The sequence below is a fragment of the Cnephaeus nilssonii genome (assembly GCF_951640355.1).
Source record: "Cnephaeus nilssonii genome assembly, chromosome: X".
Taxonomy (NCBI): domain Eukaryota; kingdom Metazoa; phylum Chordata; class Mammalia; order Chiroptera; family Vespertilionidae; genus Cnephaeus; species Cnephaeus nilssonii.
Genome location: NC_137071.1, coordinates 51,397,621 through 51,422,395, shown reverse-complemented (window position 1 = coordinate 51,422,395; position 24,775 = coordinate 51,397,621). Strand labels below are relative to the sequence as shown.

The following is a 24,775-nucleotide window of genomic DNA, read 5'->3' as shown; positions in this document are numbered from 1 at the left end:
CAACCCTTGCCTTTGTTCCTCCTTTCCCGTCCATAAATAGGGGCTCACCTTGAGCCAGGTATTGAACTGTAGGAAGGGGGTCAAATATAAAAAAAAATTTCAAACCACAGTGCCCTCCCTCAGGATGCCCCATGCCACGAAAGCTCAGCCTGCCCATACAAATAACAGAAATGTCAGCAAAAGGGCTGTAGGTGCCATGTGAATGGACCATAGTGGCTAAGGAACTTCATCTGCCCAGCACATATTATCTCTTCCTCCTCACTCCCACCCATGCACCTTCTTTGGGAAAAAAAAAAAACAACAAAAACAAAAAAAAAACACATTTTTTTTTCTGTGATGGCAGCATTTGCTGGACCTGGGAAGTTGCACATGATAGAACAACCCAAACCTGTGGAACTGACTGAGTGAGTCACTGTGGGGTGTGAGGCAGTAAGAACTTTCCCATCGCTGGCTGGAAAGTATCCCAAGATGGCTGCGAAGCAAACACACAGGCACCTCACCAGCTTGCAAAGTCCAGCCCTCTGCCCCTAGACCGGGCCAGTGCCAGCAAAGGAAAAGGACAGAGAGTTAGGAAAAGCCCGCTGTACAGCTGGTACCTGACCAAAGTGATCACTGGCACTGCTGTTAGGAGCTATCTCAACGGAAGGGTGGGTCTAGGTTACCTGTAGTCAGGAGGCAGATGAGCTGTGCCTCACCATTACAGAAGATGAAACTCCAAAGGTGAGCTCTGAACGATGCGTAGCAGCCCACCACCTTGAGCCTGCCCTTCAGGGAGGACTGCAATTCTCTTGGCTTTGTGGCAGGTGGACATCCAAGGAGGGACCTGAAGAGGCATAGGCTAAGGGGTAAGCCATGATTGCTGGGGGTTAAGGGGATGTGGGGATGATGACGAGAACTTCTCGTCCCATTGTTTCGGAAAAGAAATGACAAGGGGAACCAATTCAAGGACCAGGACTCCACACAATCTCCTACCCTGCCTTTGACTTACAACCCACAGAGCCAATAGAGATCAGTGAAACAGCAGGAGGAAGAAGTTCAGGGAAGTCATGCTGTGGCCAGCAAATCCCCAAACCTGTCAACCCTGAAGACAATCCTTAGGCCCCTGAACTGCCAGCACCAGGAATAGGGCTATAAGGTGGCCAGGAGAGCAACTAAGGGATTGCTCTCCAAGTCCTTTCTCACAGAGGCCTTCATGGTGCAGCTCTCCTCCTTTTTTGTTTTTGTTTTTGTTTGTTTTTTTGTTAATTCGTGGTCAATTTCTGCTATCTGCAATTAAAAGTGTTCTGACTAGCAGGCACTGTGACAGAGGCAAAAATGAAAAGCCCTGTGGAGCTTCAGTGGAGGGAGGGAGAGGTCCATTTCTTGTGAGAGGAAGTGTTATTCATTTCATTCATTCAATGATTCCACAAGTATTTATGGAGGGCGTACAGTGTATCAGGCATTCTTCTAGTCAGAGGGTCTCTGCACTCAGGAAGCTTATTGTCTGGTGGGGAAGACAGACAATAAACACGTCAATAAATACAGAAGTACTTAAACGTTCCTACAAATGCTCTCAGAGAAATAAACATTATTTGGCATATGTTACCCAAAACCCAAGAGAACTTCAGGAATGCCCTTGGCCTTTTTGAGGACCATGACAAGTAGCCAGTTCTGCTAGGAACCAGGGAAAAGCCTGTCCTGCAGGGAGTACTGCAATTCCCTTGGCTTTGTGGCAGAAAAGAGGGGCACCAGAGAGGCAGAAAGGATGCCACTGTAGTTGGAGCCTAGTGAAAGAGGGGATGGGAGGAACAGAGGAAGGCGTAGGTGGTGGGAAGGAGCCATGATGAAGAGGTTTTTGGGTTGTTTTTTTAAACCCAAAGTGTTGTGGGGTGCCAGAGAGAGGATGGGATCAATGGAGTGCCATGATTTAATTATATTCCATAATTTTTCTCTGGCTGTTCCCTGTGGATCATATTACAAGCGGGCAGGACACAAAGAAAAGTGTGGAGACCAATTTGGACCCTCTTTCAGTAGTCCAGTTGAGAAATGGCAGTGGCTTGGCCCAGACTGGCAGCACAAATTTGGAGGATAGTGCACGGGTTCACATGTTATTCTGGAAAGAGAAGAGACTTGCTGATGGATTGAAGGCAGTCAGTGAACAAACTTAATAAATGAATGATTACTTATGAGAGTATTGTCTTGCAAGTCTTGCTCATGGAGGTGTTCTGTCTGGTCATGGACCATATGGGTGTGGCAGATGTGGAGAAGGGAGAAAGAAAGTTGTGGGGGGTGAGTGTCAGGAGCTCCTATTTGCACATGTTAAGGGTCTGAAGTCTATTTGTTACCAGTGTAGGCTGAAGAAACAATTATTGAGACAACAGTAAACAGACAGTATTTAAAGCCATGAGCCTAGGCAGGATCACCTAGAGAGAGTATAGTCAGAAGAAGGTGAAGGGAAATTCCCTGAGAAAAGACAACATTTAGAAGTTGGGTTGAAAATGATGAGCCATCAGGACAGATTAAGAAGGACTGGGCAGTGAACGGACCAACCCCAAACCTGACTTCTCTCCAAGGCCTTGCATGGTATAGCCTCAGTGTCTTCATTCAGTCCTGCTTTCGGTGCTCCTGGCTGCACGTGCATGGAAGTGGTTTAAAACAGGACAACAAAGACCCTGTGTGCTAGTGTTTGGGTTTCTGTTTCTGTTCATTTCTCAGTGGAGCTTTGGAAAGAGATAGGTTCAGATATGGACACATTCGAAGAGTGTTTGGAACTGTCACTCCTCTTCCATTTCATATGGCCCACCTCCTTCTTCCTATCAGGAGGGAGAAACAGAAAGGAATAGAGATGCCATTCAGAGAGCTAGGGAAAAGAGTAGAAAAGATGGAAGAAGGTAAGGGGTGGATGGTACCCGTGGGTGGAGGGACAGATCAACTCTATATGCAAAAATGAATCAAAACACTGAAAAGGGGGATCTGCACAAAGAAGTCTCTTTCCATGAATTTCTCATTGACATAGTTGTAGGAAGCATGCTCGGGGGAAAAGAGAATAAAAACATAACTGTATTTTGGAGTGGGAACATTTTCAATTCACACTGTTCCCCCAAATTCTGCTGAAAGAAAATAAACATGGGATACAAGCCAACAAAAAAGCAGCCATAGGCTTTTATTTAGGAAGAATTGGAAAGTGTTTGGGTGTGCCTCTGTTATTTAACAAATAATAACAATGACTATTAAAGTGCCTGGAATAAATACAACACACTTAGCAAATTGTCCTTTGGAGACAGATATGTGGGGCAGAGAAGAAATGGGAATTGGACCTACAGACACGAGAGCCCAGGACATCAGGACATATGCAGGAGCTTTCTTTCACATGATTCATATTGGGCAAACTAGGACCAAAGCAAGCACTCATCAGTTGGGGGGTGACTAAAGACATTTGTGGCACAGCCATTTCAAGGATTATTATGCAACCAATATCAAGTATGAGTTATGTCTATATGGAGTGATTTAGGGGGACCTCCAAAATATTATTTAAGTGAGAACAGCAAATTGCAGAGAAGGGAACAGTATAGGATCCCACGTTTGTGGGAGGGTGCAAAAAGTTATGAGGTGGGATCCCATACTCTTTTGTCTGCCAGTTTGACATCTCCACCAGGATGTCTCAAGCATTCATCCTTAAGTGGCAAAATTGGAACGCCTGAGCTTCTTCCACCTCCTGCCCTCTACTCTCCCTAATGTTGTTCCTCCCACAAAAGTCTTCCGTTTCTCAATGAATAGCATCACCATCTATCCAGGTATTTAAGTGAAATAATAATGGAGAGGCACCCTTATTACCTTCCTCTCCCATTGCCACATCTTCCTCTGGCCACTATATCATCCTTCACCAATCCCTATACCCTCTACCTCCCAAACACCACTGGAACCTCTCCAACTCCACTGGAGTCCACCATTATGTCTCCCATGGGTTCCTGCCGTAGCCTCCTAACTGGCCGCCCGCTTCGACCAAACTCCCGTCTCCAGCCAGCAGCCAGACTGCTCTTTCTGAACAATGAATGGTGCCTTTTCCTTCCCCTACACAAAACCCCAGAAGGGCTCCCCATTTCACTTTGAGTAGAGTGCAAACTCCTCGACATGGCTTAAATATAATGAGCTGCACGACCTGGCCCTTGCCAACCTCGCCATTGTCACCTTTCTATATCTTGGCCACTGTGGGCCTTCTCAGACAGAATATTCTGAATACTCCAGGATCTAAGCTCAAGCCTTCCTGAGGTCTTCCATCAACCTGAAACCATCTTTCTCCATCCTTTTAAAATCATGAGCAGATTTTTAAACATACAGAAAATTGCAGCAAGTCACAGAACATGCACCCCAGTACACATCACTCAGAATGAACAACAACAACAAAAAATAACATTTGTCTTATTTTTGTTTCAGATGTTTAGATATTTATGGCGATAAAACAATACAAAATTGAGCCCTTCCCAATCCCATTCCCTTATCTTTCCATCCACTCCATGGGGCACACACCTAGGTCTCTTCTGGGTGTGATTAAAGGCAGAAGACAAGCATGTCCTTGATTTGTCTCCCTAATTCCCCTTTCTCTCCCTGTCTCTTTCCCCTCACTCCTTCCCCGAGGTTGATAATTTCTTTGAACCTTTGTTCTTCAACTCCCTGAAGCAGACAGGGCCCACGAAAGGGAACGTAATAGGTGATATATGTGCTTAGGATGATCGTGAGAAGTGAAGAAGCCTATATTCCCAGCAGTTCTTGCATATTCCTACATTGCTAGGCCTAAATTCCTCAAAGAAGACGGGCCTTCGAGTTAAATGGATATGTAGACAGAATTCCAGAGCAAAAACACTTAACTACTCTGAACCTCAGAATGTGCTTTGAGTGTGAATTTCAGAAACCCTATTCAGGTGCTTAGGAATTTTCTCTTTTTTTAATTAAATTTATTTGGGTGACACTGGTTAGTACGATTATGCAGGTTTCAAGTATACAATTCTGTAATACATAATCTGTATATTGTATTGTGTGCCCACCACCTAAAGTCAAATCTTCTTCCATCACAAGTTACTAATAAAGGATTAAGGGGGTCAAATATAAGGAATTTTCTTTATAACAAGTACTTGGCCCCAACCCAGCTGAGGAACCAAGAACAAAGGGCTGTCTCAGCTGATGGTTTTCATATAGCATTTCAGGTGTTTTTCTCTGGGAACCAATTCTCCTCCCAACTCAGGCTTAAAATTTTAACTAACACCCTTCTTTGTCATAATCTTAAGCAAATTTCAGACGTGATCTTATATAAATATGCATATAGATTTGCCCCAGGCCATGACTTAGCTGTGCTTACCTTGGTTATGTTACTATACCTTTTTTTGTTTGCTTCCTTTGCTTTGGTGTTCTCATCTGTACAAAGGGATGTTTGTAAGAATGAAAAGAAGTGAGAATATATGGTAAATACTTTTCACAGTGCCTGGCATACATTCAGTACCCAACACAAGAGACTCCTTATTAATGCCATTTCCCTCTGTCCTGAGGATACCCTTGTTCAACTGGTTTTTGAAGGCCCAGTGTCTTCTTTCCTATCTGGTACCCAAGGAAGCCTGGCATTTTTCTCTCTAACCAAAAGCAAAGTGTCAGTTCACTTTTGAGAGGATCAGGGAGTCAACGCTCTGGGTTCACATCCCAGGTTATGACTGGATTTTACTCTAGGCAACTGCCTGATTCTCCAGCCTGAACTCACTTAGCTTGCACCCTCATTCAGCTCTTCTTTAGTTCTCCTGATCTTAGAACCTTTTTATGACCTATTTATTTATTTTCCTGTAGGTCCAAGGAGCTTGCAAATCAACAGATGAAATCATGTCATTTTCTGTAGTCAAGAAAAAACACCCAGAACATTTCATAATAGTATTATCTCAACAAAATGGGGTATTGTGCCGGTAGTGAATTTTCCCTTCGAGCACCCCTTTTGAGGCCATTTTGGAGACAAATTACTGTAAGGCAATACACTCCTTGAACTTCTTAGCCACAGGATAGTGAATGCATTTTGATGTCTCTATAATATCTCTATCAGCATTCATGATTGTGTTGTGACACCTTCATAGGTTATTGATGTGTGAGTGGCTGATCTCCAGTACTATGCGCCACTGAACAATTTAAGTTTTCACTTTGTATAATAGATATAAAATGAAATCTCCCTCCATGTATGGTAAAATCTTGCTAGGTCGTGGTGATTAACCTTGGGGTCACCTCCCATAACATCATCTTTTATTTTATTTTTTAATGTACTTTCCTGGAGATATTTTATTCACATACAAATAATGTAAGTGCATGTGCGTGCGCACACACACACACACACACACACACACACAAACACACACACACACACACACACACACACACACACACATTTTGTTCCCTTCCCCTTATGCCAGTGATAGCATACTATAGTCACTTTTCTGGATATTCAATTTTAAAAATTTAACAATACATTTTAGATATCATTCTACTTCCTGGGCATAGGGTGACTATAGGTGCAGCTTCCTCTGCAGTTAGATAAGGACACGTGAATCAGTTCTGGTTAAAAGAATGGAACTGAAAGTGAGGTATGTCGTGCCTGCACTGAGGCCGGTATGATCAATGTATCTTTTCCACATTTTCTCTCCTTACTCACTGGCTGGCTTAAAACCAAAGATCCAGTGGGACTCAAAGGGAAGTCATCAGTCAAAAAGAGTTTGTGTGTTCAATCCACTGATTGGAATGAAATCCCAACACCCTATTGGACTTTTTTCAGGAACAAGAAATAAGCTTTTACTATGTATAGTTATATGTACTTCTTGTAGATTTTTATAGCATCAAATATTGAATACCATAACTAATAAAATTATTTTATTATTCTGTAAGGAACACAACCATTAATATGCATTTTTGCCATGACAAAGGAATGAGGCTCCTCATATACTCACATTATCTTTTAAAAACCAGACGTATCAAGGAGCTTATGATAAAAAGCAAAGGTCCAAAACCCCATCACTTCCCATTCCTGACTTGTGCTGTGAAGGGTAGGCCATTTTAATAGTCCCTGTTTGCATTGTGCTGGCAGTTACCTTCCTAGATATAAATAAACTAGAGGCCCGGTGCACAAAATTCGTGCACGGGGGGTGGGGGGGGGGCGGGGTTGTCCCTCAGCCCAGCCTGCACCCTCTCCAAACTGGGACCCCTCGAGGGATGTCCGAGTGCCCGTTTAGGGCCGATCCTAGGATCGGGCAGTCGGACATCCCTCTCACAATCCAGGACTGCTGGCTCCCAAGTGCTCGCCTGCCTGCCTTCCTGATTGCCCCTAACCGCTTCTGCCTGCCAGCCTGATCACCCCCTAAACCACTCCCCTGCCAGCCTGATTGATGCCTAACTGCTCCCCTGCCAGCCTGATTGCCCCTAACTGCCCTCCCCTGCAGGCCTGGTCACCCCTAACTGCTCTCCCCTGCAGGCCTGGTATCCCCCAACTGCTCTCCCCTGCAGGCCTGGGTCCCCCCCAACTGCCCTTTCCTGCAGGCCCGGTCACCCCCAACTTCCCTCCTCTGCTGGCCTGGTCACCCCTAACTGCCCTCCCCTGCAGGCTTGATCGCCCCCAACTGTCCTCCCTTGCAGGCCTGGTCCCTCCCAACTGCCCTCCCATGCTGGCCATCTTGTGTCCACACGGGGGCAGCCATCTTGTGTGTTGGAGTGATGGTCAATTTGCATATTACTCTTTTATTAGATAGGATAGTGGCCTGGTGCACGGGTGGGGGCTGGCTGGTTTGCCCTGAAGGGTGTCCCGGATCAGGGTGGGGGTTCCCTTGGGGCGTGGGGCGGCCTGGGCAAGGGGCCTGTGGTGGTTTGCATGCCGACCACGCCCCTCGGCAACCGAAGTGGAGGCCCTGGTATCTGGGATTTATTTATCTTCTATAATTGAAACTTTGTAGACTTGAACGGAAGGCCAGGGCTGTGGGAGCTTGGCTTCCTCCATTGCCGGGGAAACCCAAGCCTCCTGCTCGCCCCATGGCCGCAGCCATCTTGGCTGGGTTAATTTGCATACTTGCTCCTGATTGGCTGGTGGGTGTGGCTTGTGGGTGTAGCAGAGGTGTGGTCAATTTGCATATTACTCTTTTATTAGATAGGATTGCTTGATTTGCTATTTCCACAATTCATCACATTTAGACATCATCAAGTGACCACATTCTGCTTAGAGAATAAAATTTAACTCACTCTCACTGTTTTCAATCCGCCCTCACTTTCTTTCTCTTGGTTTTTGTAGCTTCTTTTGATTTTCAGTTCGTCTATGGGTGACTCTTGTAGCTTTAAATAATCTACTTAAACCTCAGTTTCTTGCATACACCTTAGTCAGTTTACCTTGATTTTCTACAAAATGAGCATATCACCATGCTTATCCTTTCCTTCCCTCAACCTCTCTTCCTCCTTTCTACACCCTCTTCTAATCAGACTCTTGATCATTTACATCCACTTCTGGAAACCTAATAAAATATTTTCTGTTTTGAAAACCAATACAAGTCTTTTGCCTTTTAATGAAGCTCTAATAATGCTGACCACAGGGCCACATTTTTTCACTGAATGTAGTCTGGGCCACTAGAAGGATACTAATCCTGGTATCCAGTTCAAATCATCTTCTTTTCTTTATTCCACTAACTTATGAAAGGTCTACTTTTTAAAGTTTAATTTGCATTTGATTTATGCACCAACACTCTCAACTTCTCTATCTCTCTCTCTCTCTCTCTCTCTCTCTCTCTCTCTCTCTCTCTCTCTCTCTCACACACACACACACACACACACACACACACACTTAAGTGGTTGCCAGGCAATTTATCATTAAACCATTTAATCCTATAAGAATTTGCGAGATGGGTGTTATTATTATCTCCATTTTACACCTGGGAAAACTTTGGTAGAAGGTATTTCAATAGTTTGCCAAGGTCTCACATAGCAGTCCTTTCACCTCTGCCTAAGTAAGTTGGTGTTCCTTTGCCTAACTAACTTGTAATGGCTTCTTCTGAGGTAGCTACCTTGTAAAGTACAGCGTATTATCCTCAGTACCTACCCTTGCTGCTCCTCTTTGTTTAGAGAACTATAATTAATTTCAAGTCTTAGCAAGCTCCAAAGTTTGAGATACAAAATGTGACCTATGAGGACTGGCACTACATACCAAAATAACAAAAAGATTTTCCCAGTCTTTACAGAGAGAAACCTGGGAGATCTTAAGTTTGTGGGATTATAATGAAAAGACTATGGTTAAATAAGAAAGTATTTACTGATGTGCGCCTATTAAGCACAGATTATGAATTGTAGCTTAAGAGGTTACAAAGGTCTCTAGTAGCTTGTTTGGTTGATAGGCTGAAGCACTGTCCCAAGTGTTCCTACATTAAATGAACCTGACATGTCAAAACTGCCTTAGCATACTGTAGAAGAAGGTATCCCAAAGCTTAGGAGGATTGTAATATTACAGTGGCTTAATCATGTAAGTCAGAACAGCACATCCAAAGGAGAAATATATTACATTTTAAATTCAAAAGCTAACTAAGCATTGTGCCTCTTTTTCTTAATGTGGGAGGGGCTGGATAGAACAATTTATCTGTTCTACAGTATGCTAAGGCAGTTTTGACATGTCAAGTTCATTTAATGTAGGAACACTTGGGACAGTGCTTCAGCCTATCAACCAAACAAGCTACTAGAGACCTTTGTAACCTCTTAAGCTACAATTCATAATCTGTGCTTAATAGGCGCACATCAGTAAATACTTTCTTATTTAACCATAGTCTTTTCATTATAATCCCACAAACTTAAGATCTCCCAGGTTTCTCTCTGTAAAGACTGGGAAAATCTTTTTGTTATTTTGGTATGTAGTGCCAGTCCTCATAGGTCACATTTTGTATCTCAAACTTTGGAGCTTGCTAAGACTTGAAATTAATTATAGTTCTCTAAACAAAGAGGAGCAGCAAGGGTAGGTACTGAGGATAATACGCTGTACTTTACAAGGTAGCTACCTCAGAAGAAGCCATTACAAGTTAGTTAGGCAAAGGAACACCAACTTACTTAGGCAGAGGTGAAAGGACTGCTATGTGAGACCTTGGCAAACTATTGAAATACCTTCTACCAAAGTTTTCCCAGGTGTAAAATGGAGATAATAATAACACCCATCTCGCAAATTCTTATAGGATTAAATGGTTTAATGATAAATTGCCTGGCAACCACTTAAGTGTGTGTGTGTGTGTGTGTGTGTGTGTGTGTGTGTGTGTGAGAGAGAGAGAGAGAGAGAGAGAGAGAGAGAGAGAGAGAGATAGAGAAGTTGAGAGTGTTGGTGCATAAATCAAATGCAAATTAAACTTTAAAAAGTAGACCTTTCATAAGTTAGTGGAATAAAGAAAAGAAGATGATTTGAACTGGATACCAGGATTAGTATCCTTCTAGTGGCCCAGACTACATTCAGTGAAAAAATGTGGCCCTGTGGTCAGCATTATTAGAGCTTCATTAAAAGGCAAAAGACTTGTATTGGTTTTCAAAACAGAAAATATTTTATTAGGTTTCCAGAAGTGGATGTAAATGATCAAGAGTCTGATTAGAAGAGGGTGTAGAAAGGAGGAAGAGAGGTTGAGGGAAGGAAAGGATAAGCATGGTGATATGCTCATTTTGTAGAAAATCAAGGTAAACTGACTAAGGTGTATGCAAGAAACTGAGGTTTAAGTAGATTATTTAAAGCTACAAGAGTCACCCATAGACGAACTGAAAATCAAAAGAAGCTACAAAAACCAAGAGAAAGAAAGTGAGGGCGGATTGAAAACAGTGAGAGTGAGTTAAATTTTATTCTCTAAGCAGAATGTGGTCACTTGATGATGTCTAAATGTGATGAATTGTGGAAATAGCAAATCAAGCAATCCTATCTAATAAAAGAGTAATATGCAAATTGACCACACCTCTGCTACACCCACAAGCCACACCCACCAGCCAATCAGGAGCAAGTATGCAAATTAACCCAGCCAAGATGGCTGCGGCCATGGGGCGAGCAGGAGGCTTGGGTTTCCCCGGCAATGGAGGAAGCCAAGCTCCCACAGCCCTGGCCTTCCGTTCAAGTCTACAAAGTTTCAATTATAGAAGATAAATAAATCCCAGATACCAGGGCCTCCACTTCGGTTGCCGAGGGGCGTGGTCGGCATGCAAACCACCACAGGCCCCTTGCCCAGGCCGCCCCACGCCCCAAGGGAACCCCCACCCTGATCCGGGACACCCTTCAGGGCAAACCAGCCAGCCCCCACCCGTGCACCAGGCCACTATCCTATCTAATAAAAGAGTAATATGCAAATTGACCATCACTCCAACACACAAGATGGCTGCCCCCGTGTGGACACAAGATGGCCAGCATGGGAGGGCAGTTGGGAGGGACCAGGCCTGCAAGGGAGGACAGTTGGGGGCGATCAAGCCTGCAGGGGAGGGCAGTTAGGGGTGACCAGGCCAGCAGAGGAGGGAAGTTGGGGGTGACCGGGCCTGCAGGAAAGGGCAGTTGGGGGGGACCCAGGCCTGCAGGGGAGAGCAGTTGGGGGATACCAGGCCTGCAGGGGAGAGCAGTTAGGGGTGACCAGGCCTGCAGGGGAGGGCAGTTAGGGGCAATCAGGCTGGCAGGGGAGCAGTTAGGCATCAATCAGGCTGGCAGGGGAGTGGTTTAGGGGGTGATCAGGCTGGCAGGCAGAAGCGGTTAGGGGCAATCAGGAAGGCAGGCAGGCGAGCACTTGGGAGCCAGCAGTCCTGGATTGTGAGAGGGATGTCCGACTGCCCGATCCTAGGATCGGCCCTAAACGGGCACTCGGACATCCCTCGAGGGGTCCCAGTTTGGAGAGGGTGCAGGCTGGGCTGAGGGACAACCCCGCCCCCCCCCACCCCCCGTGCACGAATTTTGTGCACCGGGCCTCTAGTTTATTTATATCTAGGAAGGTAACTGCCAGCACAATGCAAACAGGGACTATTAAAATGGCCTACCCTTCACAGCACAAGTCAGGAATGGGAAGTGATGGGGTTTTGGACCTTTGCTTTTTATCATAAGCTCCTTGATACGTCTGGTTTTTAAAAGATAATGTGAGTATATGAGGAGCCTCATTCCTTTGTCATGGCAAAAATGCATATTAATGGTTGTGTTCCTTACAGAATAATAAAATAATTTTATTAGTTATGGTATTCAATATTTGATGCTATAAAAATCTACAAGAAGTACATATAACTATACATAGTAAAAGCTTATTTCTTGTTCCTGAAAAAAGTCCAATAGGGTGTTGGGATTTCATTCCAATCAGTGGATTGAACACACAAACTCTTTTTGACTGATGACTTCCCTTTGAGTCCCACTGGATCTTTGGTTTTAAGCCAGCCAGTGAGTAAGGAGAGAAAATGTGGAAAAGATACATTGATCATACCGGCCTCAGTGCAGGCACGACATACCTCACTTTCAGTTCCATTCTTTTAACCAGAACTGATTCACGTGTCCTTATCTAACTGCAGAGGAAGCTGCACCTATAGTCACCCTATGCCCAGGAAGTAGAATGATATCTAAAATGTATTGTTAAATTTTTAAAATTGAATATCCAGAAAAGTGACTATAGTATGCTATCACTGGCATAAGGGGAAGGGAACAAAATGTGTGTGTGTGTGTGTGTGTGTGTGTGTGTGTGTGTGTTTGTGTGTGTGTGTGTGTGTGTGTGTGTGCGCGCACGCACATGCACTTACATTATTTGTATGTGAATAAAATATCTCCAGGAAAGTACATTAAAAAATAAAATAAAAGATGATGTTATGGGAGGTGACCCCAAGGTTAATCACCACGACCTAGCAAGATTTTACCATACATGGAGGGAGATTTCATTTTATATCTATTATACAAAGTGAAAACTTAAATTGTTCAGTGGCGCATAGTACTGGAGATCAGCCACTCACACATCAATAACCTATGAAGGTGTCACAACACAATCATGAATGCTGATAGAGATATTATAGAGACATCAAAATGCATTCACTATCCTGTGGCTAAGAAGTTCAAGGAGTGTATTGCCTTACAGTAATTTGTCTCCAAAATGGCCTCAAAAGGGGTGCTCGAAGGGAAAATTCACTACCGGCACAATACCCCATTTTGTTGAGATAATACTATTATGAAATGTTCTGGGTGTTTTTTCTTGACTACAGAAAATGACATGATTTCATCTGTTGATTTGCAAGCTCCTTGGACCTACAGGAAAATAAATAAATAGGTCATAAAAAGGTTCTAAGATCAGGAGAACTAAAGAAGAGCTGAATGAGGGTGCAAGCTAAGTGAGTTCAGGCTGGAGAATCAGGCAGTTGCCTAGAGTAAAATCCAGTCATAACCTGGGATGTGAACCCAGAGCGTTGACTCCCTGATCCTCTCAAAAGTGAACTGACACTTTGCTTTTGGTTAGAGAGAAAAATGCCAGGCTTCCTTGGGTACCAGATAGGAAAGAAGACACTGGGCCTTCAAAAACCAGTTGAACAAGGGTATCCTCAGGACAGAGGGAAATGACATTAATAAGGAGTCTCTTGTGTTGGGTACTGAATGTATGCCAGGCACTGTGAAAAGTATTTACCATATATTCTCACTTCTTTTCATTCTTACAAACATCCCTTTGTACAGATGAGAACACCAAAGCAAAGGAAGCAAACAAAAAAAGGTATAGTAACATAACCAAGGTAAGCACAGCTAAGTCATGGCCTGGGGCAAATCTATATGCATATTTATATAAGATCACGTCTGAAATTTGCTTAAGATTATGACAAAGAAGGGTGTTAGTTAAAATTTTAAGCCTGAGTTGGGAGGAGAATTGGTTCCCAGAGAAAAACACCTGAAATGCTATATGAAAACCATCAGCTGAGACAGCCCTTTGTTCTTGGTTCCTCAGCTGGGTTGGGGCCAAGTACTTGTTATAAAGAAAATTCCTTATATTTGACCCCCTTAATCCTTTATTAGTAACTTGTGATGGAAGAAGATTTGACTTTAGGTGGTGGGCACACAATACAATATACAGATTATGTATTACAGAATTGTATACTTGAAACCTGCATAATCGTACTAACCAGTGTCACCCAAATAAATTTAATTAAAAAAAGAGAAAATTCCTAAGCACCTGAATAGGGTTTCTGAAATTCACACTCAAAGCACATTCTGAGGTTCAGAGTAGTTAAGTGTTTTTGCTCTGGAATTCTGTCTACATATCCATTTAACTCGAAGGCCCGTCTTCTTTGAGGAATTTAGGCCTAGCAATGTAGGAATATGCAAGAACTGCTGGGAATATAGGCTTCTTCACTTCTCACGATCATCCTAAGCACATATATCACCTATTACGTTCCCTTTCGTGGGCCCTGTCTGCTTCAGGGAGTTGAAGAACAAAGGTTCAAAGAAATTATCAACCTCGGGGAAGGAGTGAGGGGAAAGAGACAGGGAGAGAAAGGGGAATTAGGGAGACAAATCAAGGACATGCTTGTCTTCTGCCTTTAATCACACCCAGAAGAGACCTAGGTGTGTGCCCCATGGAGTGGATGGAAAGATAAGGGAATGGGATTGGGAAGGGCTCAATTTTGTATTGTTTTATCGCCATAAATATCTAAACATCTGAAACAAAAATAAGACAAATGTTATTTTTTGTTGTTGTTGTTCATTCTGAGTGATGTGTACTGGGGTGCATGTTCTGTGACTTGCTGCAATTTTCTGTATGTTTAAAAATCTGCTCATGATTTTAAAAGGATGGAGAAAGATGGTTTCAGGTTGATGGAAGACCTCAGGAAGGCTTGAGCTTAGATCCTGGAGTATTCAGAATATTCTGTCTGAGAAGGCCCACAGTGGCCAAGATATAGAAAGGTGACAATGGCGAGGTTGGCAAGGGCCAGGTCGTGCAGCTCATTATATTTAAGCCATGTCGAGGAGTTTGCACTCTACTCAAAGTGAAATGGGGAGCCCTTCTGGGGTTTTGTGTAGGGGAAGGAAAAGGCACCATTCATTGTTCAGAAAGAGCAGTCTGGCTGCTGGCTGGAGACGGGAGTTTGGTCGAAGCGGGCGGCCAGTTAGGAGGCTACGGCAGGAACCCATGGGAGACATAATGGTGGACTCCAGTGGAGTTGGAGAGGTTCCAGTGGTGTTTGGGAGGTAGAGGGTATAGGGATTGGTGAAGGATGATATAGTGGCCAGAGGAAGATGTGGCAATGGGAGAGGAAGGTAATAAGGGTGCCTCTCCATTATTATTTCACTTAAATACCTGGATAGATGGTGATGCTATTCATTGAGAAACGGAAGACTTTTGTGGGAGGAACAACATTAGGGAGAGTAGAGGGCAGGAGGTGGAAGAAGCTCAGGCGTTCCAATTTTGCCACTTAAGGATGAATGCTTGAGACATCCTGGTGGAGATGTCAAACTGGCAGACAAAAGAGTATGGGATCCCACCTCATAACTTTTTGCACCCTCCCACAAACGTGGGATCCTATACTGTTCCCTTCTCTGCAATTTGCTGTTCTCACTTAAATAATATTTTGGAGGTCCCCCTAAATCACTCCATATAGACATAACTCATACTTGATATTGGTTGCATAATAATCCTTGAAATGGCTGTGCCACAAATGTCTTTAGTCACCCCCCAACTGATGAGTGCTTGCTTTGGTCCTAGTTTGCCCAATATGAATCATGTGAAAGAAAGCTCCTGCATATGTCCTGATGTCCTGGGCTCTCGTGTCTGTAGGTCCAATTCCCATTTCTTCTCTGCCCCACATATCTGTCTCCAAAGGACAATTTGCTAAGTGTGTTGTATTTATTCCAGGCACTTTAATAGTCATTGTTATTATTTGTTAAATAACAGAGGCACACCCAAACACTTTCCAATTCTTCCTAAATAAAAGCCTATGGCTGCTTTTTTGTTGGCTTGTATCCCATGTTTATTTTCTTTCAGCAGAATTTGGGGGAACAGTGTGAATTGAAAATGTTCCCACTCCAAAATACAGTTATGTTTTTATTCTCTTTTCCCCCGAGCATGCTTCCTACAACTATGTCAATGAGAAATTCATGGAAAGAGACTTCTTTGTGCAGATCCCCCTTTTCAGTGTTTTGATTCATTTTTGCATATAGAGTTGATCTGTCCCTCCACCCACGGGTACCATCCACCCCTTACCTTCTTCCATCTTTTCTACTCTTTTCCCTAGCTCTCTGAATGGCATCTCTATTCCTTTCTGTTTCTCCCTCCTGATAGGAAGAAGGAGGTGGGCCATATGAAATGGAAGAGGAGTGACAGTTCCAAACACTCTTCGAATGTGTCCATATCTGAACCTATCTCTTTCCAAAGCTCCACTGAGAAATGAACAGAAACAGAAACCCAAACACTAGCACACAGGGTCTTTGTTGTCCTGTTTTAAACCACTTCCATGCACGTGCAGCCAGGAGCACCGAAAGCAGGACTGAATGAAGACACTGAGGCTATACCATGCAAGGCCTTGGAGAGAAGTCAGGTTTGGGGTTGGTCCGTTCACTGCCCAGTCCTTCTTAATCTGTCCTGATGGCTCATCATTTTCAACCCAACTTCTAAATGTTGTCTTTTCTCAGGGAATTTCCCTTCACCTTCTTCTGACTATACTCTCTCTAGGTGATCCTGCCTAGGCTCATGGCTTTAAATACTGTCTGTTTACTGTTGTCTCAATAATTGTTTCTTCAGCCTACACTGGTAACAAATAGACTTCAGACCCTTAACATGTGCAAATAGGAGCTCCTGACACTCACCCCCCACAACTTTCTTTCTCCCTTCTCCACATCTGCCACACCCATATGGTCCATGACCAGACAGAACACCTCCATGAGCAAGACTTGCAAGACAATACTCTCATAAGTAATCATTCATTTATTAAGTTTGTTCACTGACTGCCTTCAATCCATCAGCAAGTCTCTTCTCTTTCCAGAATAACATGTGAACCCGTGCACTATCCTCCAAATTTGTGCTGCCAGTCTGGGCCAAGCCACTGCCATTTCTCAACTGGACTACTGAAAGAGGGTCCAAATTGGTCTCCACACTTTTCTTTGTGTCCTGCCCGCTTGTAATATGATCCACAGGGAACAGCCAGAGAAAAATTATGGAATATAATTAAATCATGGCACTCCATTGATCCCATCCTCTCTCTGGCACCCCACAACACTTTGGGTTTAAAAAAACAACCCAAAAACCTCTTCATCATGGCTCCTTCCCACCACCTACGCCTTCCTCTGTTCCTCCCATCCCCTCTTTCACTAGGCTCCAACTACAGTGGCATCCTTTCTGCCTCTCTGGTGCCCCTCTTTTCTGCCACAAAGCCAAGGGAATTGCAGTACTCCCTGCAGGACAGGCTTTTCCCTGGTTCCTAGCAGAACTGGCTACTTGTCATGGTCCTCAAAAAGGCCAAGGGCATTCCTGAAGTTCTCTTGGGTTTTGGGTAACATATGCCAAATAATGTTTATTTCTCTGAGAGCATTTGTAGGAACGTTTAAGTACTTCTGTATTTATTGACGTGTTTATTGTCTGTCTTCCCCACCAGACAATAAGCTTCCTGAGTGCAGAGACCCTCTGACTAGAAGAATGCCTGATACACTGTACGCCCTCCATAAATACTTGTGGAATCATTGAATGAATGAAATGAATAACACTTCCTCTCACAAGAAATGGACCTCTCCCTCCCTCCACTGAAGCTCCACAGGGCTTTTCATTTTTGCCTCTGTCACAGTGCCTGCTAGTCAGAACACTTTTAATTGCAGATAGCAGAAATTGACCACGAATTAACAAAAAAACAAACAAAAACAAAAACAAAAAAGGAGGAGAGCTGCACCATGAAGGCCTCTGTGAGAAAGGACTTGGAGAGCAATCCCTTAGTTGCTCTCCTGGCCACCTTATAGCCCTATTCCTGGTGCTGGCAGTTCAGGGGCCTAAGGATTGTCTTCAGGGTTGACAGGTTTGGGGATTTGCTGGCCACAGCATGACTTCCCTGAACTTCTTCCTCCTGCTGTTTCACTGATCTCTATTGGCTCTGTGGGTTGTAAGTCAAAGGCAGGGTAGGAGATTGTGTGGAGTCCTGGTCCTTGAATTGGTTCCCCTTGTCATTTCTTTTCCGAAACAATGGGACGAGAAGTTCTCGTCATCATCCCCACATCCCCTTAACCCCCAGCAATCATGGCTTACCCCTTAGCCTATGCCTCTTCAGGTCCCTCCTTGGATGTCCACCTGCCACAAAGCCAAGAGAATTGCAGTCCTCCCTGAAGGGCAGGCTCAAGGTGGTGGGCTGCTACGCATCGTTCAGAGCTCACCTTTGGAGTTTCATCTTCTGTAATGGTGAGGCACAGCTCATCTGCCTCCTGACTACAGGTAACCTAGACCCACCCTTCCGTTGAGATAGCTCCTAACAGCAGTGCCAGTGATCACTTTGGTCAGGTACCAGCTGTACAGCGGGCTTTTCCTAACTCTCTGTCCTTTTCCTTTGCTGGCACTGGCCCGGTCTAGGGGCAGAGGGCTGGACTTTGCAAGCTGGTGAGGTGCCTGTGTGTTTGCTTCGCAGCCATCTTGGGATACTTTCCAGCCAGCGATGGGAAAGTTCTTACTGCCTCACACCCCACAGTGACTCACTCAGTCAGTTCCACAGGTTTGGGTTGTTCTATCATGTGCAACTTCCCAGGTCCAGCAAATGCTGCCATCACAGAAAAAAAAATGTGTTTTTTTTTGTTTTTTTTTTGTTTTTGTTGTTTTTTTTTTTTTTTTCCCAAAGAAGGTGCATGGGTGGGAGTGAGGAGGAAGAGATAATATGTGCTGGGCAGATGAAGTTCCTTAGCCACTATGGTCCATTCACATGGCACCTACAGCCCTTTTGCTGACATTTCTGTTATTTGTATGGGCAGGCTGAGCTTTCGTGGCATGGGGCATCCTGAGGGAGGGCACTGTGGTTTGAAATTTTTTTTTATATTTGACCCCCTTCCTACAGTTCAATACCTGGCTCAAGGTGAGCCCCTATTTATGGACGGGAAAGGAGGAACAAAGGCAAGGGTTGTTCTGACTCTTCACAGGAGCTGGTCACATCCAACTGTCTTCTCTTTGTTCTATCAGCTCTCTGTCAATTGTGTGGGGAGGGGCACATGTGCATTTATACGTGTATTGATGGTCCCCCCTCGTTTTATCGAGATATAGTTGACATATAGCATTGTATAATTTAAAGGTGTACAACATAATGATTTGATACAAGTATATACTGTGAAATGGCTACCAGAATCAGTTTAGTTAACATCTATCACCTCACAGTTACACATTTCCCCCCTGTGATGAGAACTTTTAAGATCTATTCTCTTAGCTACTTTCTATATTGATGTTCAATTTGTACCCTTTCTAAAGATGTGATCATACCAATTCCCTCCTTGAACATGCTGAGTGGTGCCTGCTGGCTTGGGTATGGAGTCCAAGCACCGCACCTTGCTTTTCAGGGCCACACACCTTCCAGCCCCATCTCCTGCCATAGACTCTGGGAGACCATCGGCTCTGTCCACTCCAGATTTTAGGCATGATCAGAAGTGACTATGCATGTGCTAGCATGCCACAAGGCCTTGGACACAGACTGATCCCTCCGTCTGGAATGCCTTTCCTCTTGCCTTAACATGGTGGACTGCTACTCATCTTTCAGAGCTCACATTCAGGGTTTCATTTTCTATGCAGCTCACTTGATTCCTACCAGGAACAGTTAGTAGCTGGGTCCTTCTTTCCAGAGGAAGTGAGACTCTAGTCTCTGTTACACTCTACTCTAATGGTTGCTCACTTGTCCATCCCCTCACCATTTAGCCCTGTGTGGTCTCTCTGCTCCCACAACACACACTGCTCACCTTTTCTTAGCTACAGCACAGCAACACTCACTGCTCACTTATGACATTGCTTGTCCCTTAGTCCCCAGTGCCAAGTACTTGATAAAGCTTCCATAAATACTAGCTGGTGAACTGGGACCAGGCACCTCATTCTAGAGAGATTTCAGGTTTTGGTTCTGTTTTGAACATGGATGTGCATGCCTTGACTCATGTTAGGAACCTCAGCAACTTGAGGGCAGAGCCAAGAACAAACAAGCGCCTGGCTCTGGACCAGGCCATGTCCCAGCTTGGCTTTCCTCAGGGTGTCATTGAAGACAGCACTATGGACAAGGTGCTCTTGACTCCTCCACTTCCAGGTTGCATTTATTGAAGCTGGGTGAGTGGGAGGAGTTGGAGGGTTGAAGAACCCCAGGTCCCTAGTTCTCCCTAGTTCTCTCCTAGTTCTCTGGAGCAGGGGCAGGGTTTCCAGCCCAACCTATGTGCTCCCAAGGACAAGCTCAAAACCAGCCTGGGTCCTAATGTCCCCCAGACCCCCATATCCCCAAGGACCAGCACAAAACCTGCTCCATAAATACTTGTGGCGTGGCATTATGAATAAATGAATATGTGTTCTTGTGTTCTCTATTCCCTCTTTTGCAAGTGTTGCAGAGGAGGGAAAGAGATAGTAAAAGGGGAGAGATCTTTGGGAAAGATCTCTCAGGCTGCAGGAGGAGCTTGCCCCACTTGCCCCAGCTCCCACTCAAAAAAAAAAAAAAAAAAAGAAGAAGAAGAAGAGTTGTTTCCCTGAAGGCAGCGATGTTAGAGTTTGTGTGTGTGTGTGTGTGTGTGTGTGTGTGTGTGTGTGTATGCGCGCGCGCGCGCAAGTTGAGGTAGGAAGAACACCTGGATGTGAGAAAAACATTTTGCTTGGCTTTGTTTAGGCCAAGCAATTGTATTCACAATGCCACCCATCCCCTCTTACAACATACTTGATCCAATCACTTAAATGCTCTATGGGGAGAGGAGGGATAAAACAAAACTCCCTAAATCTAACCAGTATTCTCTCAGTTCACAGCGGAGCCCTTTCCCTGCTTCCTCTTTATAAATATCTAGGCGACCTGAGATGCTGAAGACTCACACTCATGTCACCCCCACCCAAGCTTCCCGGCCCCGCCCCCTCCCACCATCCGCAGCCCCGCAGCCCCCGCAGCCCCCGCAGCCCCCGCAGCCCCCGCAGGGGGAACCAAAGAGACAGAAGTCTTCCCAGCTGCCCGGAACACAGACGCCAACACCTCCTGCCCCTTACCACACGCTGCCCGCCTGCCAGCCAGCCCGCCCGCGCGCGCCCCGCACGCTAATCCACAACTGAGCTGTGGTGGCAGCAGGAAGCTGTAAGCTGCGGTGACTCGCAGAGGCGCGCTCCTCGCAGGGCTCGTCATCCCAGACGCCTTGGTATCGCCAGATCTGCTGCCCCCCCCCCCGCCCCCCGAGTCCCCGGGCGCCTCAGCTCTCGCTCGCGCCCCGGCCCGGGTTCCTGCGCCCATCTGCCCTCCTGCCCTCTCCCGCCTCTCCGAACCCCAGCTTGCGGGAAGGGAGGTCGCGGTAGCGGCCCGGCAGCACCGGCGACCGTGGCGACAGCTGCGGCAGTGGCGGCAGCGGTGGCGGCAGCGGCTGCAGCGGCGGAGGCTGCAGCGGCGACCGTGGCTGAGGCGGTGGCGGAGGCCTCCGTGGCGGAGGCGGAAGCCGAGGTGGAGACTGAGGTGGAGGCCCATGCCTCAGTGGAGGAGGCAGTGGCGGAGGCCATCCTGGGGGAGGCGGCAGCCGCCCTGGCCGGGGAGGAGGTGGAGGCCGCTCTGGCGGCAGCAGCCGCGGTGGTGGCAGAGGCCAGCGCTGCCGAAGCCACTGCAGCAGCAGAGGCTGTGGCTCCCCACTTGGAGAAAGAGGATGCGGATGAGCATGCAGAGGCGGACGTGGCTGAGGCAGCGGCGGCTGCCACCGCAAACGCAGAGAGGGGCGGGAGTTCTGAGGAGAACCCGGACTTTCCAATGGCCTCACTGTACGTGGGAGACCTGCACCCTGAGGTGACAGAGGCAATGTTGTTCGAGAAGTTCAGCCCGGCAGGGCCTATCCTCTCAATCCGCATTTGCAGAGACAAGATCACCCGCCGCTCCTTGGGCTACGCATATGTCAACTACCAGCAACCGGTGGACGCCAAGCGGGCCCTGGAGACCTTGAACTTTGATGTCATCAAGGGCAGGCCAGTGCGCATCATGTGGTCCCAGCGGGACCCTTCGCTGCGCAAGAGCGGGGTGGGCAACGTCTTCATCAAGAACCTGGGCAAGACCATCGACAACAAGGCACTGTACAACATCTTCTCGGCGTTTGGCAACATCCTCTCTTGCAAAGTGGCCTGCGACGAAAAGGGGCCCAAGGGCTATGGTTTCGTGCACTTCCAGAAGCAGGAATCCGCTGAGCGGGCCATTGATACGATGAACGGCATGTTCCTGAACTACCGCAAAATTTTCGTTGGGAGATTCAAGTCGCATAAGGAACGAGAAGCTGAAAGAGGAGCTTGGGCCAGGCAGTCCACCAGTGCTAACGTCAAGGATTTCGAGGAAGACACCGACGAGGAGGCCACCTTCCGATGAAGACATCCCAGGAGCGAGTCAGCCAGCAGAGCCAAACTTTGGCTCCCACCCGGTTTACAGCCCCCTCTCTGCCCCCCTAACCCACCAGCAGTGTATTGTATTGAGAGTGCAGCTCCGTGCCTCTCTCTCTCTCTCTCTCTCTCTCTCCCTCTCCTCCTCTCTCTCTCCCTTCCTTCTCTCTCTCTCTCTCTCTCTCTCTCTCTCTCTCTCTCTCTCTCTCTCTTCCCCTTTCACCCTCTCCTTCATTGTCCCTCCCCCCAACCAAGGGCATTGTGAATAATCTTGCTATCTGTGCCACTTAATAAATTAGAGGCTGCCTCTTCTCCTCGTGGTTTGGTTTTAAAAGCACTTTCTCTCTTTGTTTACTGTACAGGTGATACAATTTCATGGTAGAAACCTCAGAAAGGAGAAGGAAATCAGATGAGGGAAAACCAAGAGAGTAATGGCTCCCCATGATCCTGCTACCCAGAGACAACTACTTTTAACCTTTTTGGTGTGCTGCATTTCCAGGTTCTCTTTCTCTCTCTCCCTCCCGTTCTCACCCCGACCTCACCTTCCCTTTTAACAAACTGTTATACAATGGTTCATGTATGTGGTGTTTCTTAACCTGCTTTTTTCAGAAACTAAAACCAAACAAAACTCAATCAACTGAACGTCTTTCCATGTTATTCAACAGGCTTCTGAAACTCATCTTTAGTGCCTGCAGAGTGTATCCATGCACCTTAACATTTCTGTAATCGCTCCCTCATTGTTGGACATTCAGGTGGTGCCTAGTTCTTTCCCTGTGTTTAAACCCAACACTGAGTTCTCTGATGAGTGACTCCTTCCTTGTCAAGCCAAATCTCCGCTGGCATACCCTACGGTCATCTTAACTGTGGACTCGAAGGATCCACATATGGACATTTTGAAGACATTTCCGGTGTGTTGCCAAATGGCCCCATTCATAAATATTGTACCGATTTGCATTCATGCGAGTCAGTGCAGCCAGTAAAACAGAGTATGTCCATTTCCTGGTCACTGTAATTGATGTGTGTATGTGTGCGCGCATGTGCGTGCTCGTGTGTGTGTGTGTGTGTGTGTGTGTGTGTGTGTGTGTGTGTGTTGGCCAGCTTTATGCGCTGCAAATGGCATTTTGCTGTCCTTGGTTGTTTTGCTGGATTTACATACTGTTTATCACTTCCTTCCCCTGTGCCTACTTCCTGCCTTTTTCCCCATTGTAAAAAAAAAAAAAAAAAAAAATTCAGCTTCATTGCGGAAAAAAATCAGAAAGCGGACCTGTTAGCAAAAGCAAACTAATGTCACCAGAAATGAATCCTCATGAACATCCATGCCTTCCTGAGTCATTTTCATATGTACCTGTGTAGTATTTTTCATTTACTTGAATTTTAATGTATATACTGTTTCAATATCTGCTTTTTCATACATAAATATATAATATAGATAAATATGGATGTACAGTTAGATATTCTTGAACTTTTTTCATGTCATTAAATATTCTTCTAAAATAGTTTCCATGGCTGTTTAGTGTTCCATTAAATGAGTTAGATAAAGGAATGGATACATGTATATATGTATGCATGTATATCTATACTTATAGATATGAGGGTTTTTTTCACTGCTTCCTCATTGTAGAACATCTAGGTGGTTTCTACTTGTGTGTTTTTTTCCTTATCCTAACCCAAACTGCTAATAATATCATAGTCCACATACCTTGCTTACATTCAAGATTATTTCTTGAGCAAACATTGTTAAAAGAGGAATTGAAGGCTCAAAGAATATGTCAGGATTAAATTCTGGTGAGTTTTGTTTGTTTGTTTGTTTATTGTTAAATGACTGTTCATAAACATAGTATTAATTTACCCTCATTAGGTTCTCAAATATTGTGACAGGTCCTGATCTCCCAGACAATTTTCTGCTCTTACCATTGCAATTGTTTTTGCACTATCCCAAATTTTATAAGGTGAACTGTATGTATTTATTTTTATTTAATCTCAAATTTATTTTTATATGAATAATAAAATAACAAAATAAAAAAATTTTAATTGGTAAAAAAAAAGTCAAAATCACTCCAAATTCTACCACTTAACAAAAAAATTTAAAACATATGAAATAGGTACATAAATAAATAATACCTTCAAAATATAATATGTATGATTTTATTGTTGGATATTTTCACTATAATTGATATTGGGGGAAAGCTCCACAAGTCTAAATTCAGGATCAATTCTGAAGAACTGACATGTAGCCTTATTCAAATGCATAAAAGCTTTAATTGAAGAAACTACATATA

General features: G+C 45.0%; 1 protein-coding gene across 1 annotated transcript; it reads left to right on the top strand.

Annotated features, from left to right (window-relative positions):
* Positions 1–21,695: 21,695 nt before the first annotated feature.
* Positions 21,696–22,485, top strand: LOC307096372 (polyadenylate-binding protein 1-like 2; the record flags this gene model as incomplete). The annotated part of the gene is made up of 1 exon (XM_079765976.1): positions 21,696–22,485. Exon 1 carries the CDS (start codon positions 21,883–21,885, stop codon positions 22,483–22,485), a length of 603 nt encoding a protein of 200 aa, XP_079622102.1. The 5' UTR covers positions 21,696–21,882.
* Between the last annotated feature and the right edge of the window lie 2,290 nt (positions 22,486–24,775).